The sequence below is a fragment of the Penicillium angulare genome (genome assembly GCF_028827245.1).
Source record: "Penicillium angulare strain IBT 27051 chromosome Unknown utg000007l_segment0_segment0, whole genome shotgun sequence".
Classification (NCBI taxonomy): Eukaryota; Fungi; Ascomycota; class Eurotiomycetes; order Eurotiales; family Aspergillaceae; genus Penicillium; species Penicillium angulare.
The window spans coordinates 3046024-3067632 of NW_026623166.1; the positions used below are offsets into that span (position 1 = coordinate 3046024).

At 48.5% G+C, this 21609-nt stretch overlaps 6 protein-coding genes across 6 annotated transcripts; 3 read left to right on the top strand and 3 right to left on the bottom strand.

The window, feature by feature from the left end:
* Nucleotides 1-101: 101 nt before the first annotated feature.
* On the bottom strand, nt 102-4467 carry N7478_010391 (uncharacterized protein; the record flags this gene model as incomplete). Its single annotated transcript, XM_056926605.1, has 2 exons — nt 102-4253; nt 4312-4467. The coding sequence occupies 2 exons, from the start codon at nt 4465-4467 to the stop codon at nt 102-104; spliced, it is 4308 nt and encodes a 1435-aa protein (XP_056775975.1).
* A 450-nt stretch (nt 4468-4917) lies between these two features.
* Nucleotides 4918-12487, top strand: N7478_010392 (1-phosphatidylinositol-3-phosphate 5-kinase FAB1; the record flags this gene model as incomplete). The annotated part of the gene is made up of 2 exons (XM_056926606.1): nt 4918-12323; nt 12373-12487. 2 exons carry the CDS (start codon nt 4918-4920, stop codon nt 12485-12487), a joined length of 7521 nt encoding a protein of 2506 aa, XP_056775976.1.
* A 1146-nt stretch (nt 12488-13633) lies between these two features.
* On the bottom strand, nt 13634-15724 carry N7478_010393 (pyruvate kinase CDC19; the record flags this gene model as incomplete). The annotated part of the gene is made up of 7 exons (XM_056926607.1): nt 13634-13882; nt 13951-14032; nt 14105-14938; nt 15053-15255; nt 15324-15370; nt 15441-15485; nt 15601-15724. The coding sequence occupies 7 exons, from the start codon at nt 15722-15724 to the stop codon at nt 13634-13636; spliced, it is 1584 nt and encodes a 527-aa protein (XP_056775977.1).
* A 1104-nt stretch (nt 15725-16828) lies between these two features.
* On the top strand, nt 16829-17587 carry N7478_010394 (SDR family NAD(P)-dependent oxidoreductase; the record flags this gene model as incomplete). Its single annotated transcript, XM_056926608.1, has 1 exon — nt 16829-17587. The coding sequence occupies one exon, from the start codon at nt 16829-16831 to the stop codon at nt 17585-17587; it is 759 nt and encodes a 252-aa protein (XP_056775978.1).
* A 1171-nt stretch (nt 17588-18758) lies between these two features.
* Nucleotides 18759-19005, top strand: N7478_010395 (DUF1748 domain-containing protein; the record flags this gene model as incomplete). Its single annotated transcript, XM_056926609.1, has 2 exons — nt 18759-18840; nt 18893-19005. The coding sequence occupies 2 exons, from the start codon at nt 18759-18761 to the stop codon at nt 19003-19005; spliced, it is 195 nt and encodes a 64-aa protein (XP_056775979.1).
* A 569-nt stretch (nt 19006-19574) lies between these two features.
* On the bottom strand, nt 19575-21129 carry N7478_010396 (F-box protein; the record flags this gene model as incomplete). The annotated part of the gene is made up of 3 exons (XM_056926610.1): nt 19575-19696; nt 19769-21011; nt 21103-21129. The coding sequence occupies 3 exons, from the start codon at nt 21127-21129 to the stop codon at nt 19575-19577; spliced, it is 1392 nt and encodes a 463-aa protein (XP_056775980.1).
* Nucleotides 21130-21609: the final 480 nt, after the last annotated feature.

Consider the following 21609-nt stretch of genomic DNA (forward strand, 5'->3'; position numbering starts at 1 on the left):
GATGTGTAGGACTTTGGAACATGTATGAGATCTGTATGATACCTCGGATCAATCAAGTGAGAAAACTTCAATTCATTATATTTTAATTATATATGTGGTTTTCACCGGTAGATGGGGCGCCGGATCACGCCATTGTCATCTAGAAGAACTCTGGAGCCTCCTCGACGAGAACGCTGACTGTGCACGTTTTGGTCAGCTTCTGCCCAGCGCTTGAACTCGGTCGGCCCATCCGACCACACACCCCTTTTGGGGCGCATGTGCCTAAGTGATATAAACCAGTTCTCATTGTCGCTTTCTGGCTCCGAGTCTTCCTTACCATTCGCCTCGCCGGAGATAACCTCCATTGGATCGCACGCTGTAGGTGACTGGCCCCTGGCTGCAGAATCAAACGACTCGTCGCCGAGTTCAACACTGGCGGTTTCATGGAGAGTGTCATCATGTTGGTCACTATCCTCTGGATCGGTCTCAGGTATTTCTTCCATGTCCGTATCATCCTCAGTTACTTCAGCCTCCATCTTAGTAGGGGTACCTGGCTCATCAATCTGGCCTGTTGGTTCATTGTTCGGTTCACCGGTAGGAGATACAGGTCTTTCGTTGTAGGCATTCACGGGAGAGGGTTGAATGTCCATGGGCTCAGGAAACACTGGTTCGTTCCCCTCTAGCTTAATTTGCACCGAGCTTGCGCGAGAAGAGCGCTCAATTTCAGGTTTGGCAGCGGGAGGGCCGTTCGGAGATAAGACATTGAATGAATGGGTTTGTAGGTTCGTAAACTTATCTACCAGACTGCTGGTGAAAGAGACGCCTAAAGCGAGACCATGGAGTGGACTTGACACTGGAATTGGTGAGATGTTTCTGGTTGGGCGCGGTGGTTCAATCTCAATGAACTGTGAGGCGACCAATTCAATGCCTCGGAGAGTTAAACTGCGTTTCTTGAAACTAGGCCGGGAATAGATGTCTAGGAAATAATCCTCATAATTCAGTTTCTTTGAATTTTGACTGAACGCATTTTCACAATAGCTGGGATAAGTATGAAGATGCATTATGATAAAATCATCCCAAAGATATGAACGCTGAAGCTTGCCTTGCTGCCGTAAATCAGACAGTTTCTTACACATCTTTGTGAAATGATCGAAATCTCCAGAATAAGAGCAGTAACAGCTGCAGAATTGCTGGTACACCTCTCGGGCTTCAGCTTGGTTCTTATTCTTGCTAATGAAGCCTTCCCGGCGGGCTAGCAGATGAGCGCTTTGTGTGTTGAAATACGGGTCGTATTTGCCTCTATCCTCTCCGACTGGAAGCGTAAGGGCCTTGGACAAAGCTTGTTTTTGTTTGATTCCCGGTGTGTTGACTGGCTGAAGCGGGGATACCACTGGAGAACTCATGTGATTGTTTGGAGGACGGGTTCCATCCGTAGACTCTTGAGTTGTATTGTGTGGCTCTGACTGAGCAGAATCACGGGGACTTGTCAATTCAAAAACCGGGGGCTGATTGACAGGAGAAAACATGTCTTTGTGGCGCTGAACCGGCCCCGATGAATCGAGAACGATGTCCGACTGCGAAGTATTTATAACATCTTGCGATCGCGATTGCCATTGTGATGCCATGCTGCTAGGCTCCAGCTGGGTTACAGGGACATTCACTTGAACTTGCATCTCTTGGGTCTGATCTCCAGGGTTCGAAGTTTCATGAGAAGATTGAGCTTCGTTGTGACTTTCATGAGAAGGATACGTGTTAAGGACACGGGACTGGGAAGACGTTTTATGTGACTGAGAGGAGGAGTGATTGGCCGTTGTATGTCCAAGTTCGTTGATATTAGTATCCGACATGCCACAATGAAAGCGATTGTTGCCAACTAATGGGCTAACGGCAACTTGAATACATTCCCCATTTGGCCCGGGGAGCGATTGGCCCGAGCTTGTCATTTCTTCCTCTACCTGACTGGATTGTGTGGGCTCTGGAATGTTTTCGCCAAGTGCTATTGGTACGGATGTATCCATTACGGATTCTTCATCTGAATCGTCTTCTTGGGCCACAGCTGAGGATTGTAGGGACGTTGCTTGGGAAGGGCATTTCCGAGCCAGTTCTTGATTAGGCGATGGGGTACTAGATATCCGTGAAAGATGATCTTGATTTTGCGGCTCATTTAGTGGCGAAGATCGTCGAGAACTTATACTTTGACGTTTGGGTTGGTTGTGGTTTGGAACAGGCCTTGGAGGCTTTGGTGACTCGCGCATCAAACTGCCTGCGGTCTCTGGCGAGCCTCTATTGCTCCTAGGCCCAGATGAAGGTCCTTTGCCATTTAATTTGGCATCCGTCGTGTGTTTAGTGCTCACTGAACGACCGGAGTGGTTGCCATCTACGGGCGTTGGGTTTGACCGTCTCTTAGCTAGAGTGGGTTGCTTCACAGGGCTAGACGGGGGGAGAAAGGGACCACGGGCGGGTGCAGGAGAGCGTTCAGGAGAAACCTCCCAGTCACTATACTCCTCAGTTGTGCGACTTGTAGTAGAAGAGCCATCACGTTCTTGAGTTGGGCTGATGGATCTTTCTGGGGTAACATTGGGGAGTTCTGTCTGGTGATGGCGCCTGTTGACAGAGTCGTTCCAGGCCTTTAGTAACGAAGGCGGTACATGCCCTTGAGGACGGGGATCAGTCGGGTTAGGTGGAATCCAGCAGAGTTTGTTGTCATCAAGAAGCTCTCTCTGGTCTTTTGGGATTATGATGTCGCGCTCTTTGATATCATCAAAACCTTCCCATGGACTGGGACCAGCTGGCACAGCTTTATATGAGCGAACTGGCGTGGATGAGATAGTGACAGCCTCTTGATCCATCGACATATCCATCCCTTTTTGAGCAGCCTTCCCGCTATTTAATCTTTCAGGTGATGTTTCTGGAGTGGACGTGTTACGCTTGCGTTTTTGGGCAATAGTGTTCCATTTCTTGAGCAATAAAGAGGGTATGTGGCCTTGAGGCGAGGAACAATTCGATCGGGGTGAAACCCAACATAGTTTGTTGTCATCAAGAAGCTCTTGCTGGTCCATTGGAACCGCAACGTCACGCTCATTGAGACCTTTTAGGTTTTCCCATGGGCTGTGTTGAGTTGCCACTATGCGCGAGCGAGCTGGCGTGGACAAATCAGTGACAGCGTCTTGGGCCACTGATGGCTCTGTCCCTATTTGAACAGCCGTCTTGCTTTGGGATACCTGAGATGATATTTCTGGCGTGGGGCTAGTGCGCTGACGCTTTTTTGGCGGGATGCCTGTCCCTGGGTCGATATTTTCATCTCTATTACTGTTTGATTGAGAAGGAGTCCTCCTCCCTTCTCGAGTTCGCTTTTTGGAAGGGGACTGCTCCTCGCGTTGGGTGTCTAGTCCGGCGAGCGTTGTTTTGTTCGGGGTGGAATAAGCCGAAGGGTTGGGATTTTTGGATAATCGATCAGCTCCATTTTTTGGTTGAGAAGAGATTGAGCCTTCATCATCAGATATCTCTCCTGGCGCATCCTTAACCATAGAACCGGCCTTAGAGCTCCGAGTTCGACTTTTTTCTGTTTTTGAGCTCGCCATGGTGAGGTGCCGTTCATCATCGACGGAGCCAATGTCATTGACAGGGGCCTCTGCTGAGCTATTCCGGTCATTCCGGCCAGTTGGAAATTTCTCGACTTTCTGTAAAGATTTATTGCTGCGAATTCTGGGAGAAGATGACCCTAGGTGCCGAAGTAACTCATTTGGCTCGCGCGAGTAAGAGGGTGATATTTGAGATATTTGTTTCGGCAAACGATGATCGCGAGGGATTTGCGAAGAGATTTGCTGCGATTCGTTACCACCTAATAATGGTTCGTTTTCGATTTCAGTCTGTGTGGACTCGACACGCCCAACTATGTGGCTCCTCGACTTGCCAGATTTGACGGCTTTAGAAATGCCCTGAGCTTGCTGACGAGTGGCTTCCAGTAGCGATTTGACTTTGGGGTTTCGATTCAGCTTCTTCTTGAGTTGGAAGTTCTTCGTCTTTCCATCTTCCCAATTGATTTGGAACTTGGTGATGAGAAGGTGAATCTGGGCCGGGTTTTTGGTGTAGGCGCAGACCAACTTGAAGTCTAGTAGGCGGACTGAGTGATGCTTAGGATTGGACCCCTTCGGTTGATTTGAAGAAAAGTCGATATTGTTCAGGGATAAAAGCTCTTCAGGAATAATGGCATCAACCTGGTGTTCTACATCTTGCAAGACTGCAACACCATCCCCGGAGGGATCCACACCCCACTGATAGACCGAAATATGTTAGTGAACTGGTTTGTATCAGATTTATTGACCGACACACCTCTTGTACATGCGCGACGAACGACCGCTTTGGATTGGCAAAGCTTAGGTTGGCTCCATCATTTTTCACTTCAATGTTATGCTGGTCGATCCGATCCAAGTACTCCGACAGGGTCTCCTGGACAAAGGTTGCGATCCACGGGAATCCTTGGTTCATCGTGCAAATGCAATTGGAATCATGGGGTGATATATTGTGAAGTTCTTCTCACAATTCATATTCGTTTGACTGCGCCTAGCATAACCAGGTATAGTCTTGAGTTGTCGAGCTCAAGGCGTCCAAGAGCAAAAACGCACCGAAGCTCGTTGATAACGATAAGACGCGACCGACGCGCTTACCGCTTACTCAGCCTCCACCACGTCATTGGGCGAGCATCAGATTGCGGAGAGCAAGGGCGATTGAAGATTCCCTTCTTCATTTATTCTCTTTCAGTTCCACTTTTCCTTTCACCCAAAACATAGAGACTTTTAAGCTCGCTGGACCGAGTGCTATGCTCTACTACGAGTCCCTGTTCCTTCTCTGGCCCCGTATGACTGGCTAGCAGCTTTTTCTTTACCGTGCGGGGATGATTTATGAGCTGGCAGCCCAACTTACAGCAGCCCATTCAAGATGGACCCGAAACTGATCGATGCCCCGAGCCCCATAACGTCGTCTGTATTTCTCCCCCTTGGGCGACGTAGGTCGAGGGCGTCCATGACTACCACTCAGACTGAAAGAGAAAACATACACACAGCTCTCGACCAGATTCACACTACGGCATGTCAATCCGACTCACTTACGCTTTTCAACGAATTTACAGCCCCACCTGCACCAGCATCGGCAGCAGATGAAAAAGGACTATCAGAAGAACTCCATGGAGGCCTCAGTGGCTTATATACCCGGTTCAGGACGTCAGTTGGGGGGATGAGGGATATTGTGGGCGGCGGAACACGATCTACTGATAAAACTTGGACGGATAGCGCTTCAGTTAGAAGCCCAGCCTCGGAGCGTTCCATGAAGAAGTCAGTCTCTGATTTGCCGACTAGCTCGATTGATCATCAACAGTCGCACCCCAACTCTTCTCAAGGTTCACGTCTTCATTCCCCGGTGGCGACGAATTTCCAGGTTAGCCAAGAAGCAGCAACGCAGCCAGGTACCACTAAAGGCTCCAAAAGATCTTCCAAGAGCGCTAGCATATCTTCCAAGACCTCTATATCGGCATCCCCGGCAGTCAAGCCGAACATCGCACCACTGACCAAGTCCACCGGTAGCTCTATGATAGCTGCCGATTCTGCCAATGTCCAGTTACACGTGAACACCACTGGCCAAAATCGACAGTCTAGAAGTAGTTCTGTTAATGTTTCTCACCAAGGACCTAAGAATGCAGAATCCGCTAGTCTTGATAGTAAAGACGGTCCCATGGAGGTATCCTTGAGCCAAAGCGCCTCTGTACTGAGCCAAAATCGCTCCCATTCTCCAGTGCTATCCATCAGGACACATGAAAGCCTCCATGAAGAACATAATCCTTTGGAGAGGGGTAGTTCTTTCACCTCGATCAATAAACCTTCAGATGTTCAAGGTAGGAAGTCTGTGTCTGCAGCAGGTCAATCAAGGCCCTCGGACGATTCTTCCATACCAAGTGCGCCACGAAATTCAAAAGCCACAGACCCTAACCACGACCCTGAGACGCAAAGTCGAAACAGCAGGTCAAATTCTCGCATCTCTCTGGGACAAGACGACCCGAAAGCATACCCAGCATCAAATTTTACCGCGAAACCCTTGCAGGATAGTGGATCGACGTCTGACAAAACTGCCTCCGTATCCCACGGAGGAAATGAACCGAAAGAGCCACCGATTGCATCTGTCGCCTCAAACACAGCTGAAACTTCAAAGCCAGCCCCGATCAAAAATCGATTACCAGGGCATGGGGTATCTCGAGCATCCACGGCTGAAACGACAACAACCGTGTCCTCCCTACCACCACTGAATACAGCCCTTGACAAAATCCCAAGTCAAGTTCCACGTGAACGTCGTGACGGGCCTTCTCGAGATGGTATGCTATCACAGCTAGGAAGCAAGTTGCTAAGTAAAGACTTTTGGATGCGCGATGAAAATGCCAAAGATTGCTTTCATTGCGGAGAGCCATTTACGACATTTCGCAGAAAACACCATTGTCGTACCTGTGGCCAGATATTCGATTCAAAATGCACACTCCCCATACCCGGAACTCGTTTCGGGCAGCCCGGCTCGATTCGTGTTTGCAAGCCTTGCGAAGCGATGATTAACGCGCATGATGATGACTCCTCGGAGTTCTCTGACAGCGAGCAAAGTCCTATTGCTATGAATCCCCGCGTTTCCGAGTTGAGCTGGAGTAATAGCGCTCGTCAGTCTGTGGATGACGATGACTCATCCTCCGTGATATCTCAATCGATTGACCATGTCCTCAAAACTCCAACAATGGCCATCCCGGCAACACGACGTGCAGGTGAGGGTCAGCGCTCGGCTGTGCTCGAAATCAACCCAGACCGTCCTTTGGCTCGGCCGAATTCCTCTCGATCTTTGAGATCTTCACTGGGAGGCAGGCCGCATTCAATGGGCCACAAGAGGCACCCCTCTCGGCAACAGTATATTCGAAGCTTCAAGCCATACCATGATGATCGAGCGCCGTTTCAACGCCGCCATGCAGACGAGTTCACCCCAGAGTCTCGACTGCCCGCATTCCACAAAGACAATATCATTGACCCAGATCTGGCTCAATACCTTTCAGATGATGCTTCAAGTGGTGACGAGCAGCCAAGTCTCCTGGCGGCTGTTGCAGAAACCCACTTCTCTAAAAGTGGCGAAGATCGAGAACGAGTCCCTTATGGGGGTTTTCTAGCGGCCATGAAGAAAGGAAGGTCTGCATTCGGAGACCGAAGTGTCCATAGTATCAATCATACTGGTCGCGATGCGGACGAAGTCAGTATCAGCAGTTCGAGGGCAGTGAACCTTCCACGTCCCTCTCGTCACAGGAATCTGAGTGTGGCAAGTAGCGCTCATCGACAATCACCTAGAGCATCCAAGGACATGTTTCACCTCCATGATCTCCCAATTGGCAGTGTACCTTTCGCTGGTGCTACAAATCAGGCTGTAAATCAGTCCGGGTTTAAACAAATCAGAAGTTCGTCGATGAGAGGGGTTAGGGCGCCGCCGGTTGAGCTCAATAAAGCTAGCCGGGGACATGTGCGAAAGCTTCTACAACAACTTCTGACAATGTCTGCCGTGTCAAATGCCGATAGCTGGGAGAATGCACTCATGCCAATACTGTTAAAAGCAGCCGATGAGGTGGACCCAGATGTTCAACAAGGAGATGACATGGACATTCGTCACTACGTCAAATTGAAAAAGATTCCAGGCGGCAGACCCGGCGATACGTCCTATGTCTCAGGGTTGGTGTTCACCAAAAACCTAGCTCTGAAGAGCATGCCACGAAATATCTTACGCCCAAATATTTTGATTATCACATTTCCCCTCGAATATGCCCGTCAGCAACAGCATTTCATGAGCTTGGAGCCTGTCATCCGCCAGGAGCGTGAATTTCTCGAGAATCTCGTCAGCCGAATTGCAGCTCTGCGCCCAAATATACTCCTCGTTGAAACCAATGTGTCCGGCTTAGCCCTCGGCCTTCTTGAACAGGCGGGCATTGCAACTGCATATAATGTGAAGTCATCTGTCCTCGAGGCGGTTTCACGATGTACACAAACTCGGATTGTCACATCGATGGATAAGCTTCTAACAACGGCTTTACATAGCGATTGCCGTAGCTTTGACGTCAAAACCTATGTTCATCGTGGTCGGAAAAAGACATATATGTACATATCTGGCTGCCCGAAGGAACTTGGATGCACTATCGTTTTACGCGGCGGGGATGAAGAAACTCTCGGGAAGGTCAAAGAAATTACAGAATTTATGATCTATGTCGTATACAACCTGCGACTTGAGACCTGTCTCATGAGAGATGAGTTTGCAAAGCTTTCGTCCTCATTCTCGGATGACCCAAAGCTAATAACGACTGACCAAGGGGATCAAACAATGAATTGCAACGCTGGCACTAACGCGACTGCCTCGCAACCGTTAGCCATGGTCGACAAATCTTGTGTTCCAATCCAGGAAAACAAGGCTCTTCCAGCCGCCGATGCGACTGCCGATGTTCCTGACGATGTCCCAATGCCGACATACTTCGATGACATGGTACACGATCACAAAACAATAATATTGTCGGCTTCACCTTTCGTTAAGTTTGAACCTCCATATCTACTCATGCGTACCAGAGAAATGGAACGACGATTGGCGTATCTGAAGCGTCTGCGTGATCAGGATGGATACTCCGAACAAAGTGCCGAGGAAAAAGCCAAGCCGCAAAAGTTCACACTTATCACCCCTGAAATGGTTCATGAGTCCCCTCATGATGCTTCTCCACAGGTCAAAGAAGTACTACGCGCAGCCCATGATGCTGAGTATGATAGAGTTCTATACCACTACCAAACTCAGAAGCGGCAATGGGAAGCATATGTATCAGGGGCAACCAATATGTTCGACCCGTATGCGCACCAAAACATCGTGGTTCTTTACAGTCTTGTATGCACCACCACGTCTATTCCTTGTTCCGGGCCAGACAGTTTTGCTCTGGAATTTTATAACGAGCATGGAGATGACACCATCTATGAGCCGGATTGCACGATTGGGCAGTATGTCGAAGATCTCTGTCATACAGCTAATGCCGTCTGCACTGCCAATGGGTGTGAAAAGCGCATGTTTGAGCATCATCGCCAATATGTGCACGGTGATGCACAGATCAGTGTACTTGTTCAGCCATACCAGTCCAAACTCCGAGGAATGCAGGACAGCATACTCATGTGGAGTTGTTGCAAGATTTGTGGGAACGAAACTCAGGTGACACCAATGTCCGAAAATACATGGAAATACTCATTCGGAAAATACTTGGAAGTATCATTCTGGGGCAGAAACCTACATGCCCGTGCTGGGGTTTGCCCTCATGACTTGCAACGAGATCATTTACGCTACTTTGGTTTCAAAGATCTTGCCCTTCGTATTCAATATGATACTGTCCACTTACTGGAGGTTATTGTGCCCCGGCCACGTGTCACATGGAAAGTAGACAACGACTTGAAGTTGAGAAATGAGGTCTACTTGAAAACGGAACGACGTCTAAGCAAATTTATGCTTTCCGTGCATGCACGCCTGAATGGAATCAATAGTGAAAGTGTTGTTCCTGAGTTATTCGAAGCATGCCAAACAGAAATTGAACGCCTAGTTAAGAAGGCGAATGAGGATCAAGCTGCCTTGATTAAACTACTTCAAGCGAAATATAGCGGCTCTCGCTACTGGGAAATCATACCCCTCAATGAAGTTCTTCGTTCAGTTCAAGAAAAGGTCGTCGAGTGGGACACTACCTTTACTGATTTTGAGCGGGCATATTTCCCTTCCGAGAAAGATATCAAAAGGCTCGCAACTTTACAGCTCAAGAAAATTTTTCTAGACAAAGACGTCGCGTCTGTGGCTCCAGACGATCCGTCGCATGCCCCAACTGAAATGGAAGACGAGACCACTCATGAAAACGAAAAACCAAGGCTATTGCGTCGTATGACGCTTTCCCCCGAGAAAGCTCAAAATGTTCTGGTCTCCGTAGTTGAGGAACACGCAGGCAAGAAGCACCGAGAAACAGAAGAAGAGTCCGAGTTTCCTCCGCTACCTCCATCTACGGATGAAACAGGCAGCTCAGTCGACAATACGGATGCAAAGAGACCAGCCTCGCAGGAGGAAGCTGTTTCGGAACAGGAAGTTCGACATTTAGATTTGGCTATTCCTTCTCCAGAGAATTCATCGCCTGGTCCGAAGCCACCCTTTGAGAATTCATTTACCAATGCCGAAATCCCAGGCGTTCCTTTTGAAGCCACCAGTGGCCAAAGCCTCCCAGATTCTTCTTCACCGCCACTGTCACCGAAATCACATGCGCCATTACAAGATAACAGTAAATCGAAGGAGGAGGCCATACCTCGATCACCAAGCACACCACCCAATCGGCCATCCGCCATTCCGAGGTTAGCCGAAGGTGCAGTCAGAAGATCTGGAAAAGCTCGTTCTCCGCCTTTGATACGTGCCCAGTCTCAACCAGCACACCTTCTCAGAGAAAAACAAAGTACTGGACCTTTTGCCGGAGGGGCTAAGACCTCATTCAACCCAAGTGAATCATTTGATAGTCGTGGCAACTCCACCAAGACGGCCGAGAAGAAGTTCACCGAGAGACTCGGTTTTACTGCTTTGAAAAATGGCCGTTTCAGCCCTGGACATTCTCTCATACCGCGCTCTACACCGAAGGGACGGAATAGCACTCAAGTTTCGAGTCTTGCTAGACACTTTGAACAATTGAGTCGTGAGTTTGAAAAAGAACGACAGCGGGAAAGGCGACAGCGAGCTGCTCGAGGTACACAGTCGCGAGCGTTCCCATTGGCTTCCTCAAAGCCCATTGTGGAGGTTTACAGGAATGTTCGAGAAGCTGTGGAAGAACGTGAGCCTCCTGCTGATGGAGAGGACCTTCTACTATCAGTACCCCAGCATACGCCGGAGGAGTCAAGTCGTATCAGCGAGGGGTTTGCGGAGCAGATTAGGCCTGAAGAATCACCCACAAAACCTGTTTCGTCAGAAACCCCGCCAGAGTCGTTTGAGTCAGGGGGTATTATCCGCTCAGACTCTCAGATCATGTCCGAGGCTGAACTGGATGAGAGCCCTAGCGATGATGAGCGCAATACCGGTGAAGATCTTCACCCTGTGGACTCTCAAGAGGAGACAAAGCTACCGGAGGATGATTCCATGGATTACAAGGACTTGGCCAAGCATGAACGCACAACACTGTTGAAGATGTTGACTAACTTTTGGTCTGAACGCTCGGCCAGCGGATGGGCTGCTCTTGATTACCCTCTCACTGTCATGGACCATGTATTTGCGGATTGTGACATCATTGTACGCGAGGATGAGCCTAGCTCTCTTGTTGCATTTGCACTAGATTCTTCTGACTATAAGGAGAAGTTGGCGAGCATCCAGAAACGTTACGATGAAATGGATGAAAAGGACGCAGGGCCTGGACAAGAGCTTGAAGTTGCCAATGAGGCCCGAGTCGAGCGCGCTCTTTTGCGGCCTACTGGTACACATTTGAAATATCAGTTCCAAGAAGGCCAAGCGAAAATGCTTTGCAAAGTATTCTACGCAGAACAGTTTGATGCCCTGCGCAAAAAGTGCGGCGTGGCTGATCGAATTGTTGAATCATTATCTCGCTGTGCCAAGTGGGATTCCAAAGGTGGCAAAACCAAGTCCCTGTTCCTCAAGACGCTGGATGATCGATTCATTTTGAAGTCTTTATCTCCTGTTGAGACCCAGGCCTTCCTGAAGTTTGCCCCGGCCTACTTTCAAATCATGTCCGAGGCTCTGTTTCACGAGCTTCCCTCCGCCATTGCCAAGATGTTTGGGTTCTACCAAGTCATCATCAAGAACCCTGCCACTGGGATGGAGTTCAACTGGTTTTTGCTCTTAATGGAGAACTTGTTCTATGATCGGAAGCCAAACCGGATCTTCGATCTTAAAGGCTCGATGCGCAACCGCAAAGTAGAGAGCACCGGCGAACGCGATGAGGTCTTGCTAGACGAGAATATGGTGGATTTCATTTACGAGACTCCTTTGTTCTCTCGCGAACATTCTAAGAAGCTGCTCAGCCAGAGCGTATGGAACGATACCCTTTTCCTCGGGCGCCAAAACGTCATGGACTATTCGCTCATGATTGCGATTGATGACAAGCGAAGCGAGCTCGTGGTTGGAATTATCGACTGCATTCGCACGTACACTTGGGACAAGAAACTCGAGTCGTGGATTAAAGATCGCGGATTTGCTGGAGGTAATCGCAACCGGCCAACCGTCACGAGTCCGAAGGAGTACAAGAGTCGCTTCCGAGAGGCAATGGCAAGATATGTCCTACAAGCCCCAAGGTAAGCTATTCTCTACACCTTAATTTTTACGTTCCATAACGATTAACAGTTTCCCTAGTTGTTGGCATCAATTCCAAGCTAGTGCAATGTATCGATACCCCCAAGGAGAGGTCTCTAATGTGACAGAGCTAGACATGGATGGAAATGCAGAATCCAGCATCTAGAGATACATACGAACGATATAGCTTCCATGCATCAGCGGGATCCAATCATTATTATTTCCCTCCTTTTTTGTTTTTATGATTGATGACTTGATGATGTTTATGCCGAAGGCTTGTCCGGCCTCCTTTAGACCACATTGAAGCGCACTGTGTACATAATGACGAGGCATGATACATATTTAAGACATGCAGATATCTCATTTCAGCCTAGAAATTACAAAGTTTCTATGTTCCAACCCAGCCTATCCTTGCCTCATCCATCAGGCCTGCTTACTACGTAAAACCCGAACTCTCGGCACAAACCGGGATCCAACCGGGAAACACAGACCGGGAATTGTGTTTAGCCATAGAAACAGACTGGACTTTGTCAAGGACCTCCATTGCAATACTTTTTTTTTATTCCGCTCCTATTCTCGTCCTTTCAACTTCTCATATTGTTGTTCATCACGATTCGACCTGTCCAACCTGCATTGCATTGAGGGTTAAAGCAACCGGAATTCCTGCAGCGTAACCCACATGAGCCTCGGTCTCGGGCATTTTCGTGTCTCCCCGCAGTTTAAGCACTTTGGACCCGGGATAATCGATTTCGCTGTCTCGCAATTTTTCTTTTTCCTTCTTCTTCTAATTCTTTGTTGAATTCTTCGCATGTCCTGATTTAATATGCGATATGTTGCGACTACAGAAATTGTCGCGTGAACTGTCATCCCCGCAAAATGCCTATGCGCGCAGAGTTCATGAATGCTTCCGAATACTTGCGTGCTACACGGACTAACGGAATCGAATCAGAATACTAACAATTCAAACTGCAGCATTTTTGGGGGTTTATTCAACTTTTGATTTCAAGAGAAAGAGTGTCTAGGCTAACTAACAACGCACTTGACCTGAAGGCATTAAATTCGTCTCATATACATGATCAATGCATTAACATGTTCCTTCTCGAGACATAGCGATGGTCCAGATCGCACAGCAGAAACGATCTCGGCTTTGAATCAACACAAGCGAAATAAGAAATCAAAATCGGACATAATAAGCAATAAAAAACAAGGTATGTATCCCATTTTCGCACCAGCAAATAATAAGAAAATAAATCATTTAAGTCATAGATCTTTGGCTAACCATTTTTTGGGTTGGTTGCGTCTAGATCTACATTTACTCGTCGGAGAGACCGAGGTTCTCCTCGGCAGGAACCACACGAACAGTGTTGGTGTGGCCCATACCACCGCGCCAGCCCTGGACACAGACGATGGGGTCGCCCTTGTTGATCACACCGAGCTTAAGACCGTGGTTGATACCCCACTTGAGGCGACGGTCGACATCCTCCTGCCAGATCTTGACGTTGAAGTCGGGCTTCTTCTCGGGGAAGTAGAAGGGCCACACACCACGGTACAGGTGGGAGTACTGGAGATATCATGTTAGCACTGAAGCTGACTTGGTAAGTTTGAATGAGTGCGATTATGTGAACTTACGCGAGCGGCGGTGTCACTACGGGTGACCATGAGGATGGGGCACACGGGGCGGTACTTGGAGAGGAGACGGGCAGTGCGACCGCTAGGGAATTTGTCAGTACTATGGTCTTTCCAACCCTTTTCGGCAGGGTAACGCCGAGGAACTTTCACATACCTGGTGGTCAGAACAACAATGGCGCCGGCGTTCAACTCCAGACTGGCGCTGACAGCAGCCATGGCAATAGACTCGGAAGTCTCGGTGGGGCGAGGAGCCAGGTTACGCAGCTCATCGAAGATGCTGAAGTGAGGAATGGTAACCTCAGCAAGCAGACAGGTCTCGGACATCATCTTGACGGCCTCGCAAGGGTACTTGCCCTTGGCGGTCTCACCAGACAACATGACACAGTCGGCACCGTCAAGGACGGCGTTGGCGACATCGGAAACCTCAGCACGAGTGGGGCGAGGGTTGTATGTCATGGACTCAAGCATCTGAGTGGCGCAAATGACGGGCTTGCCCTTGATGTTACACTTGGCGATCATCATCTTCTGGGCGATGAACACCTTGGGGGCGGGGATCTCGATACCAAGGTCACCACGGGCAACCATGACACCGTCGGTCTCCTCGAGAATCTCATCGAAGTTGTTGACACCCTGCTGGTTCTCGATCTTGGCAATGATCTGAATCTCCTTACCCTCCTCGCCGAGAACAGCACGGATAGCCTTGATATCCTCACCGCGACGGATAAATGAAGCGAAGACCATGTCGACCTTGTTCCTAACACCGAACTGCAGATCGTTGATATCCTTTTGGGAGAGAGCGGGCAGGTCTACGTCGGTACCAGGCAGGTTAACACCCTTACGGGAAGAGATGTTACCGTTGTTCAAACACTTGACCTTCAAGGTCTTTTCATCCACAATCTCAATCACCTCGAAAGACAGAATGCCGTCGTCGACATAAATGAGCTTTCCGGGGGAAATAACCTTAGTGATGTTCTTATAGTCGAGGTACCTGTGATGATCCAAGTGGTCAGCCCTATTTCGGAATTTCCGTGGATCTCGTTTACTCGGCAAAAAGCCGAACCTTTCATGGGCGCTCTTTGGCAGCCAATCGATGAAAACTTACATGTTCTTATCGTCACTGGCGGTGGCATAAGCCTCATCGGTGGTAATGTTGAGCACAGTGCCCATGCTGATAGGGAAATCCTTGTCATCGACGGTGTTACCGGTACGGATCTCGGGGCCCTTGGTGTCGAGGGCAATGGCCAAAGGACGACCGGTTTGGCTGCGAGCAGCCTCACGGGAATTATCAATCACAGATTGGTGGTACTAGACCCAAAGTCAATGGTTGCTCCCATCACCGCTTCTCAGCCCGAAGAGAGAACTGAAACACTTACCTCGTATGAACCGTGGGAGAAGTTCATGCGAACAACGTTCAGACCGACTATAAAATGAATCAGCTATTGCACAGCGGCATTTTACATTATCGACATCTTATTGAGTCAAAGGCATACCTGTGCGGAGAGCGTTGATCTTCTCGACGGAGTTGGTCTTGGGACCTAAAGGGCGATTGTGCGTTAGCATGAATTCCCAAGGTTTATGAACACAGCGAGGTATTCCTTCCAGACTGTAGAGACCTAGAAGCAACAGCATGTGTTTTTACAATGAACATACCAATGGTACCGATGATAGAGGTACGACGGAAGTTCTTCGCCGGGACCATCTCGGTGTTGAGCTTGGAGTGCCACTCCAGCTTCATCCGGTTGGACAGGTGGTCAAGAGAGGTGGTGGCCGCCATTTTGAACTGCTAAACTAATTGAATTTAGGTAGCAGAAAGAAAGAGGATTAAAATGTGAGGAGTGAGAAGAGAGAATGGGGAGGGGAAAGAAGAGAAGACTCAAATGAGGGGCGGGAGCAGTAAAATATTGGCGGCCGATGCTATCTCCGCCCTCTCCGCCTTTCTTCCCACCATAACTAGAAATTGACTTGCGGTACAGTAACCCCAAGGTCGCGCCGGTGTAGATTCCATAAGCCTCAATAGATTGGCGCTGCAGGTTTGAGTTTTTTTTGCTTTGTTTTACTTTATTTGTTCTTTTTTTCTTACAGGATTTGTACATTTATGTCTATCATCTGACAATATTTACATCATTGTTGCTTGATACCCTATCTTACCAGATTCCTGAAGGCAAAATGCCCAGCAGTTTTTCGCCCCCTCGTTTGAGGCCAATCGGCAATGGCGGGATGACCATATAGGCAGAAAAAAAAAGAGGAAATGCATAGCAACCAGTCCAGACGGAGCGTGCTGATCCGCGCAGCGTACAATGGAGTCTCTTTATCGAAGCAATAATAAACGTGACAAATCGCGAGACACAATTTGACCAATTTCATTCTCTGGACAGAAACGGCGTTTCGGTGGGCGTTGGGCTTATCGATAAGGATGGATTATGTAAGGTGGGGTGGTGTGACTTTTATGCCTGAGGATACAGTTAAGGATGCCTGAGGAGGAGTAGAGTGTTAACTTATCTAACTAAGACAAGACAGCGACATATTCAATTTCAAGTCCGTATTCAATAGTAGCATTTTAACCGCAAATCATCTCAGCCTCGTTAGTTCTATAAGCTGAATTCATGGAATCGGAAAAAGCCCACGTTTGATATCTCCGTCTACTAGCTTGCCTAATGAAACATCAACGGCGATACTGCAAAAGCTATATATCATTCCATTCGTCATAATCCTAGCTTGAGATAGGATGTCGGGGTATACGGTTCAATGTTGGTCCCGGGAGGCTCAGTCATATGAACTGCATACAGATAGGTAACGATCGGCGATAGCTACCCAAGGCTGTGTTGGTATAGCTTAGCTTACTCTCCCCGCACCACTCGACCAGTGACGTATTTCAATCATGGCACTCACTGGAAAGGTCGTGATTATTACTGGCGCAAGCAGTGGCATTGGGCGTGCTACTGCGCTGAAAGCCGCAAGCTCAGGTGCTCATTTAGCCTTAGGCGACATCAACACTAATGGCCTGCAAGACGTTCTAGAAGAATGCAACGCAGTCAAGGCAGCCGATGCCAGTCACCAAATCTTTGCGTTTGACGTTAGCGACTCTACACAATGTAACCAATCGATTGAAGCAGTTGTTGCTCATTTTGGTAAAATCGATCATCTCTTCAATTGCGCGGGAATAAACCCCACCTCTATCGCGACCGAAGACGTGTCGGATGAAACATGGGACAAACTCATCAACACCAATCTGCGAGGAGTCTTCAGCATGACTCGTGGGTGTCTACCTCACATGAAATCTGGTTCCTCGATTGTCAATGTCTCTTCCGTGTGTGGCAATTACCCCGTGGCCCATTTTGCGGTATATTGCGCGGCAAAATATGGAGTGGTCGGATTCTCAAAGAGTGTCGCATTGGAGGTTGGGTCCAAGGGTGTTCGGGTCAATATCGTTGCTCCTGGAGCAATCGAAACACCTACCAACTCAGCCGTGCGTGGTGGCGCCGCCGCATTAAAGCATGCTGCTGACGAGTCGGGCTTGAAGAGAATCGGTCGCCCTGATGAAGTCGCTAACGTTGTGCTTTTTCTTTTCTCCGACCAAAGCAGCTACATGAATGGCGCTGTTCTTGACATTGATGGGGGGCTTGGAATATGGTCATAAAGGTGTACATGTATGTAAATAAACATCGGAACATACTATTAGGCCAAGAACGACGAGCAGCATTGAGAACCAATAACGAAGCCGAGTTTAAGCGTACAATAATTACGAGCACTCGAGAACGATGTGCAATTGTGTCCTTATTGAGAATATTAGGTACCACGGAAGAAGTTGGTAAAGGCGTATTTCAGAAAGACAAAACGTTGTGTATCGTGTGATACGGCCGATTCTATATTTCATTTACTTTTACGCTTTTCTAGATATGTTCGATGAGTTCTACACCTCAAGTGCTAGATAGGACGTATGGATTCACGAGGTATGTGAGCCCGGCCGAGCTTACCACTCGGCTTGGAAAGCTCAAAGATGGCTCTCTTTTCGTGTGTTTAATAATGGGCTAAGTCATCTGTCATGCATAGACTCTGGCATGAGATGAATGGGCCCATTAACTCGTTAGGGTGAATTCCTTGATTGATCATCGGCACGTTAAACATCTCACATTCCACTCGGCAAACCGTTCCCTAAGAACAGACTTTCTTCCCGAGTCACTACTCTTCACCTCCTGTTCATATTTATAGGAAAGAATAGGTTGGCTGGCTTGTTGCACTTGCCTAGTATATAGTGGGTCCAGCTGTCCCAGGTGCCACTATGTAGTCATTTACAGATATTTCATTGGCTAACAAGGTCACTGGGCCAACCGATCTGATCCATAAACATCCGGCGTCATGTGAAAGTCAAGCCTCCACGTGACATCAGTCACCGTCTCCTGCCGCGCATCATCTGCCTAAGTACCCATGGTATAACAGAGCTCGTCTTGATCTAAATCTACCATTCTCGCCTCATACTCAACTTTCACCACAATCCGCAATCATGGTACGGCGCACTAACCGCACCCCACCCCACGAGGGGCTTCACAGGCCTTTCAACCCACATATTGGGCATCAAGAACTAACAAATACTCTTCAACCAGCTCGGCCGTCTTACTCACTACGCTTTTGATGCGGTGCTCTGTAAGTTAGATCCCGGAGGACGAATTTCATGAAAACAAGCTAATAAATGGTTTTTTGAATAGTCTCTGCCTTCCTGGCTGGCGTCCAGCGCTCCACAGGTCTCACGTAAATACAACCTTCCCGAATCCGCTCCTTCTTCTCCAGCCTTACCCAAGAATTGGCCCTTTATGTCGTTTGAACAAGAAGCAAAGGAGAAAAAACGTCTGGCTAACTCTGTTGACCCCCGCGCCGCCCTATCGGTCGGGTCGCGTGTGTGCGGGGGCAGTTCACAGCCCCAGTCTGAAAACCGAACAAATCTCAGACAACAAGGATGTTAAGAAGTGGATCGACAACTACCTCGGTGTTGGCGAGTGGGTGATGGACCAATCTGTGGCGGTTATGGGTTCTTCCAGCTGGTTCGAGCGTCGACGATAAATTGATCATACGACTTGCAACGGACGCGACCGATCGATTCACTTTTACTTTTTCTCGACTTGAGTCCCAGCCTGATGTACCAAAACATGATACTGGAAGATGGCATAGATTTGTCGAAGCCCACGGAAGATTCAGGTCGTTTGTATAGGTACACCTGCTCCGCGGCTTTTGTCTATCTCTTTTAGGCTTTTTGGGTTATCTCGGCTGGTCTGGATTGACGAGCTACGACTGACTCTACTCTTTGCACTCTTACTTGGCTTCATCTTCTCTGTTTCTGATATCATATTCAGAGTTAGGCGTCTGGCTTTCTTTCTATGCGAATACCTTCTGTCCACTCTACCTGTGCTATACCATCTCTTTGCACAATATACACTATTCACCTGGTCTCGGCGGATTCAATTCCACATCGGCCTTTCCAACCAAAAAGATTACCAGTTTAGTATTAGCGGTGGTACTTTGAAGAATGGAGCGTGGAGAAACTAGAATGATAACTATGGGTAAATTGAAAGGGGGTATTTAGGCGTAACATGAACATATGGCAACATAGATGTAGAAAGAACAAACGCCGTTCATGTCTGGATGAGAGAATCTATATCAACTCGACGAAAATAGGAGACGTGACCCATTTCCTGCCAGTAGTGTGCTATGTAATCCGGTGAAATAAGAATGAGTTGAGATTTGATGAAAGAATCTAATGAGGTCAGCATTGGAAACATCATTCGTACGAGTAAGGAGCTAGATTGGGGGGGGAATAATAACTTACCATCTTGGAATCCAATCCCAGCAACATGGCCTGAACATCGCACGATGCGTGCATTCTCGAATGGTTCCTTGGGATCCACTCTAGCAAGCCCTTTCGGCCCGATATCCTCAGCTATAAAGGATGTCGCACCACGAGGAACATTGGGATCCCCGGTAAGCTTAACAGCTTCGAGACTTCCTTGATGAACCAAACCACTGGCTCCATCTTGCTCGGCTTGGTCCGCATCTTGGTCTTCCGCGACATCTTCTTTATCCCGCTGAATGAACAGAAGAAACTCACAGCCATGGGCTGAGTAGTCTCCCACCCAAATGCCTTGGTATGGCTTCTCTTTCGTTGGTACATACAGGCTCGGGTCAAGAGTAGCGTAGGTCGCGACAGCTTCATTATGGCCCGGTGAAAGCACCATGCGCAAATTAGCCCATCGTCGAATGCGGAATGCCAATTCGGAGGCATCAAATAAGCTTTTAGGATCCGGTATTTCGAGCGCAGAAAGTTCTCGGCGTATGCGAATTGAGCTAGGAATAGATAACGGTGGCCAAAGGGAATCTTTTTTCATTGCATTCTCTTCGTGGTCCTCTGGTTGTGGGGTCCCTTTGGGGCATAATAACAACGAGCTGAAAACATGCTGGGCCTCTGCGGCCATGGGCATACGACGCTCTTCTGACCAGGTCTGGCAAGGGGCGATAGGATCTGTGGGGTCTTGGTCTTTGAGAAACAGAACTGGGTCGTCTAGCCATAGTCCGACCTTGGGGTCAAATGACTGAATCATAACATCGGGATTCGATTGCCAAATGTGAAGTCTTGGACTACCTCGATCTGCTATAAGTCGATAGCCTTCGATGACCCCTCTCCGATTATCATAACGAGCTAAGATCAGGTTTCCGGTGTGTTCATTGTCTGCGAACCATATCTTATGCTGAGGAATGAACCAATAGGCGAGATGAGCTAGGTATAGGCGGCGAAATGATATAAATGGTCCTGGCTCTTGGATAGATGAAGGTAAATGCGAGTTGACCAGTTCGGCCCATAACCGGTCGTCGGCGCCATGCTCGGCCAGCACTCGACAAGTAGCGGAGACACGGGCAAGATCCCGGGCGGACAAGTATGAGAGCACTTGGTGTAGGATCTCGGGAGGGATTTTATCAAGGATGGATGATGATTTGAAGACCTGGGTCCATGTTTGATCATGGAGGATTTCTTCGATTCGGTCTCGGTTATCATTGGGGTTTCGGTCCCCCGAATGCTATAGCGGGACAAACACACTCGGAGTTAGCTAATGTTATCTTCGATTCGGATCCTGGTCAGCCTGGATGTCAACTGGTCGGTAGACTAACCTCTTCCACAGGCACCACACTTCCCATGGCGTCTAGGATCCAAAGGTAATCTCAAAAAGAAAAGCTGGTGCAAAGCTGTTTGTTGTTCCACCCCCTGCAGTAACGCAGATGACATCACTTGGAGCCACGCTGAGGAGACATGGCTGCCTCTTAAAGTGAGGGGAAGTGAAGATTACAGGTAGACAACACGATCCAGCTCAAGATTGAATTCAGCTAGACCATTCAAAATACCGAGGGGGCCAAGAGCTGATAGTAGAATCGCGGTCAGTTGGTGCAGGTGGTGCAGGTGGTGCAGGTGGGTCGCGTGGATAAGAGATAAAATCAACTCCGCACTTGCCGACGAATAGTCGAATATTGTTTAGTTACCTAGCTGCTAGGCGAATGCGACCCTGAGCCTGAGCTGAATGTTGTCGATCAAATTGAATATTTGGTGCAGCTGTCTTCAACACGCCAAAGCTAAAATGTTAGTTTTAAGGTAGTGCAGCGCGCGTCCTAGACACTCAATAG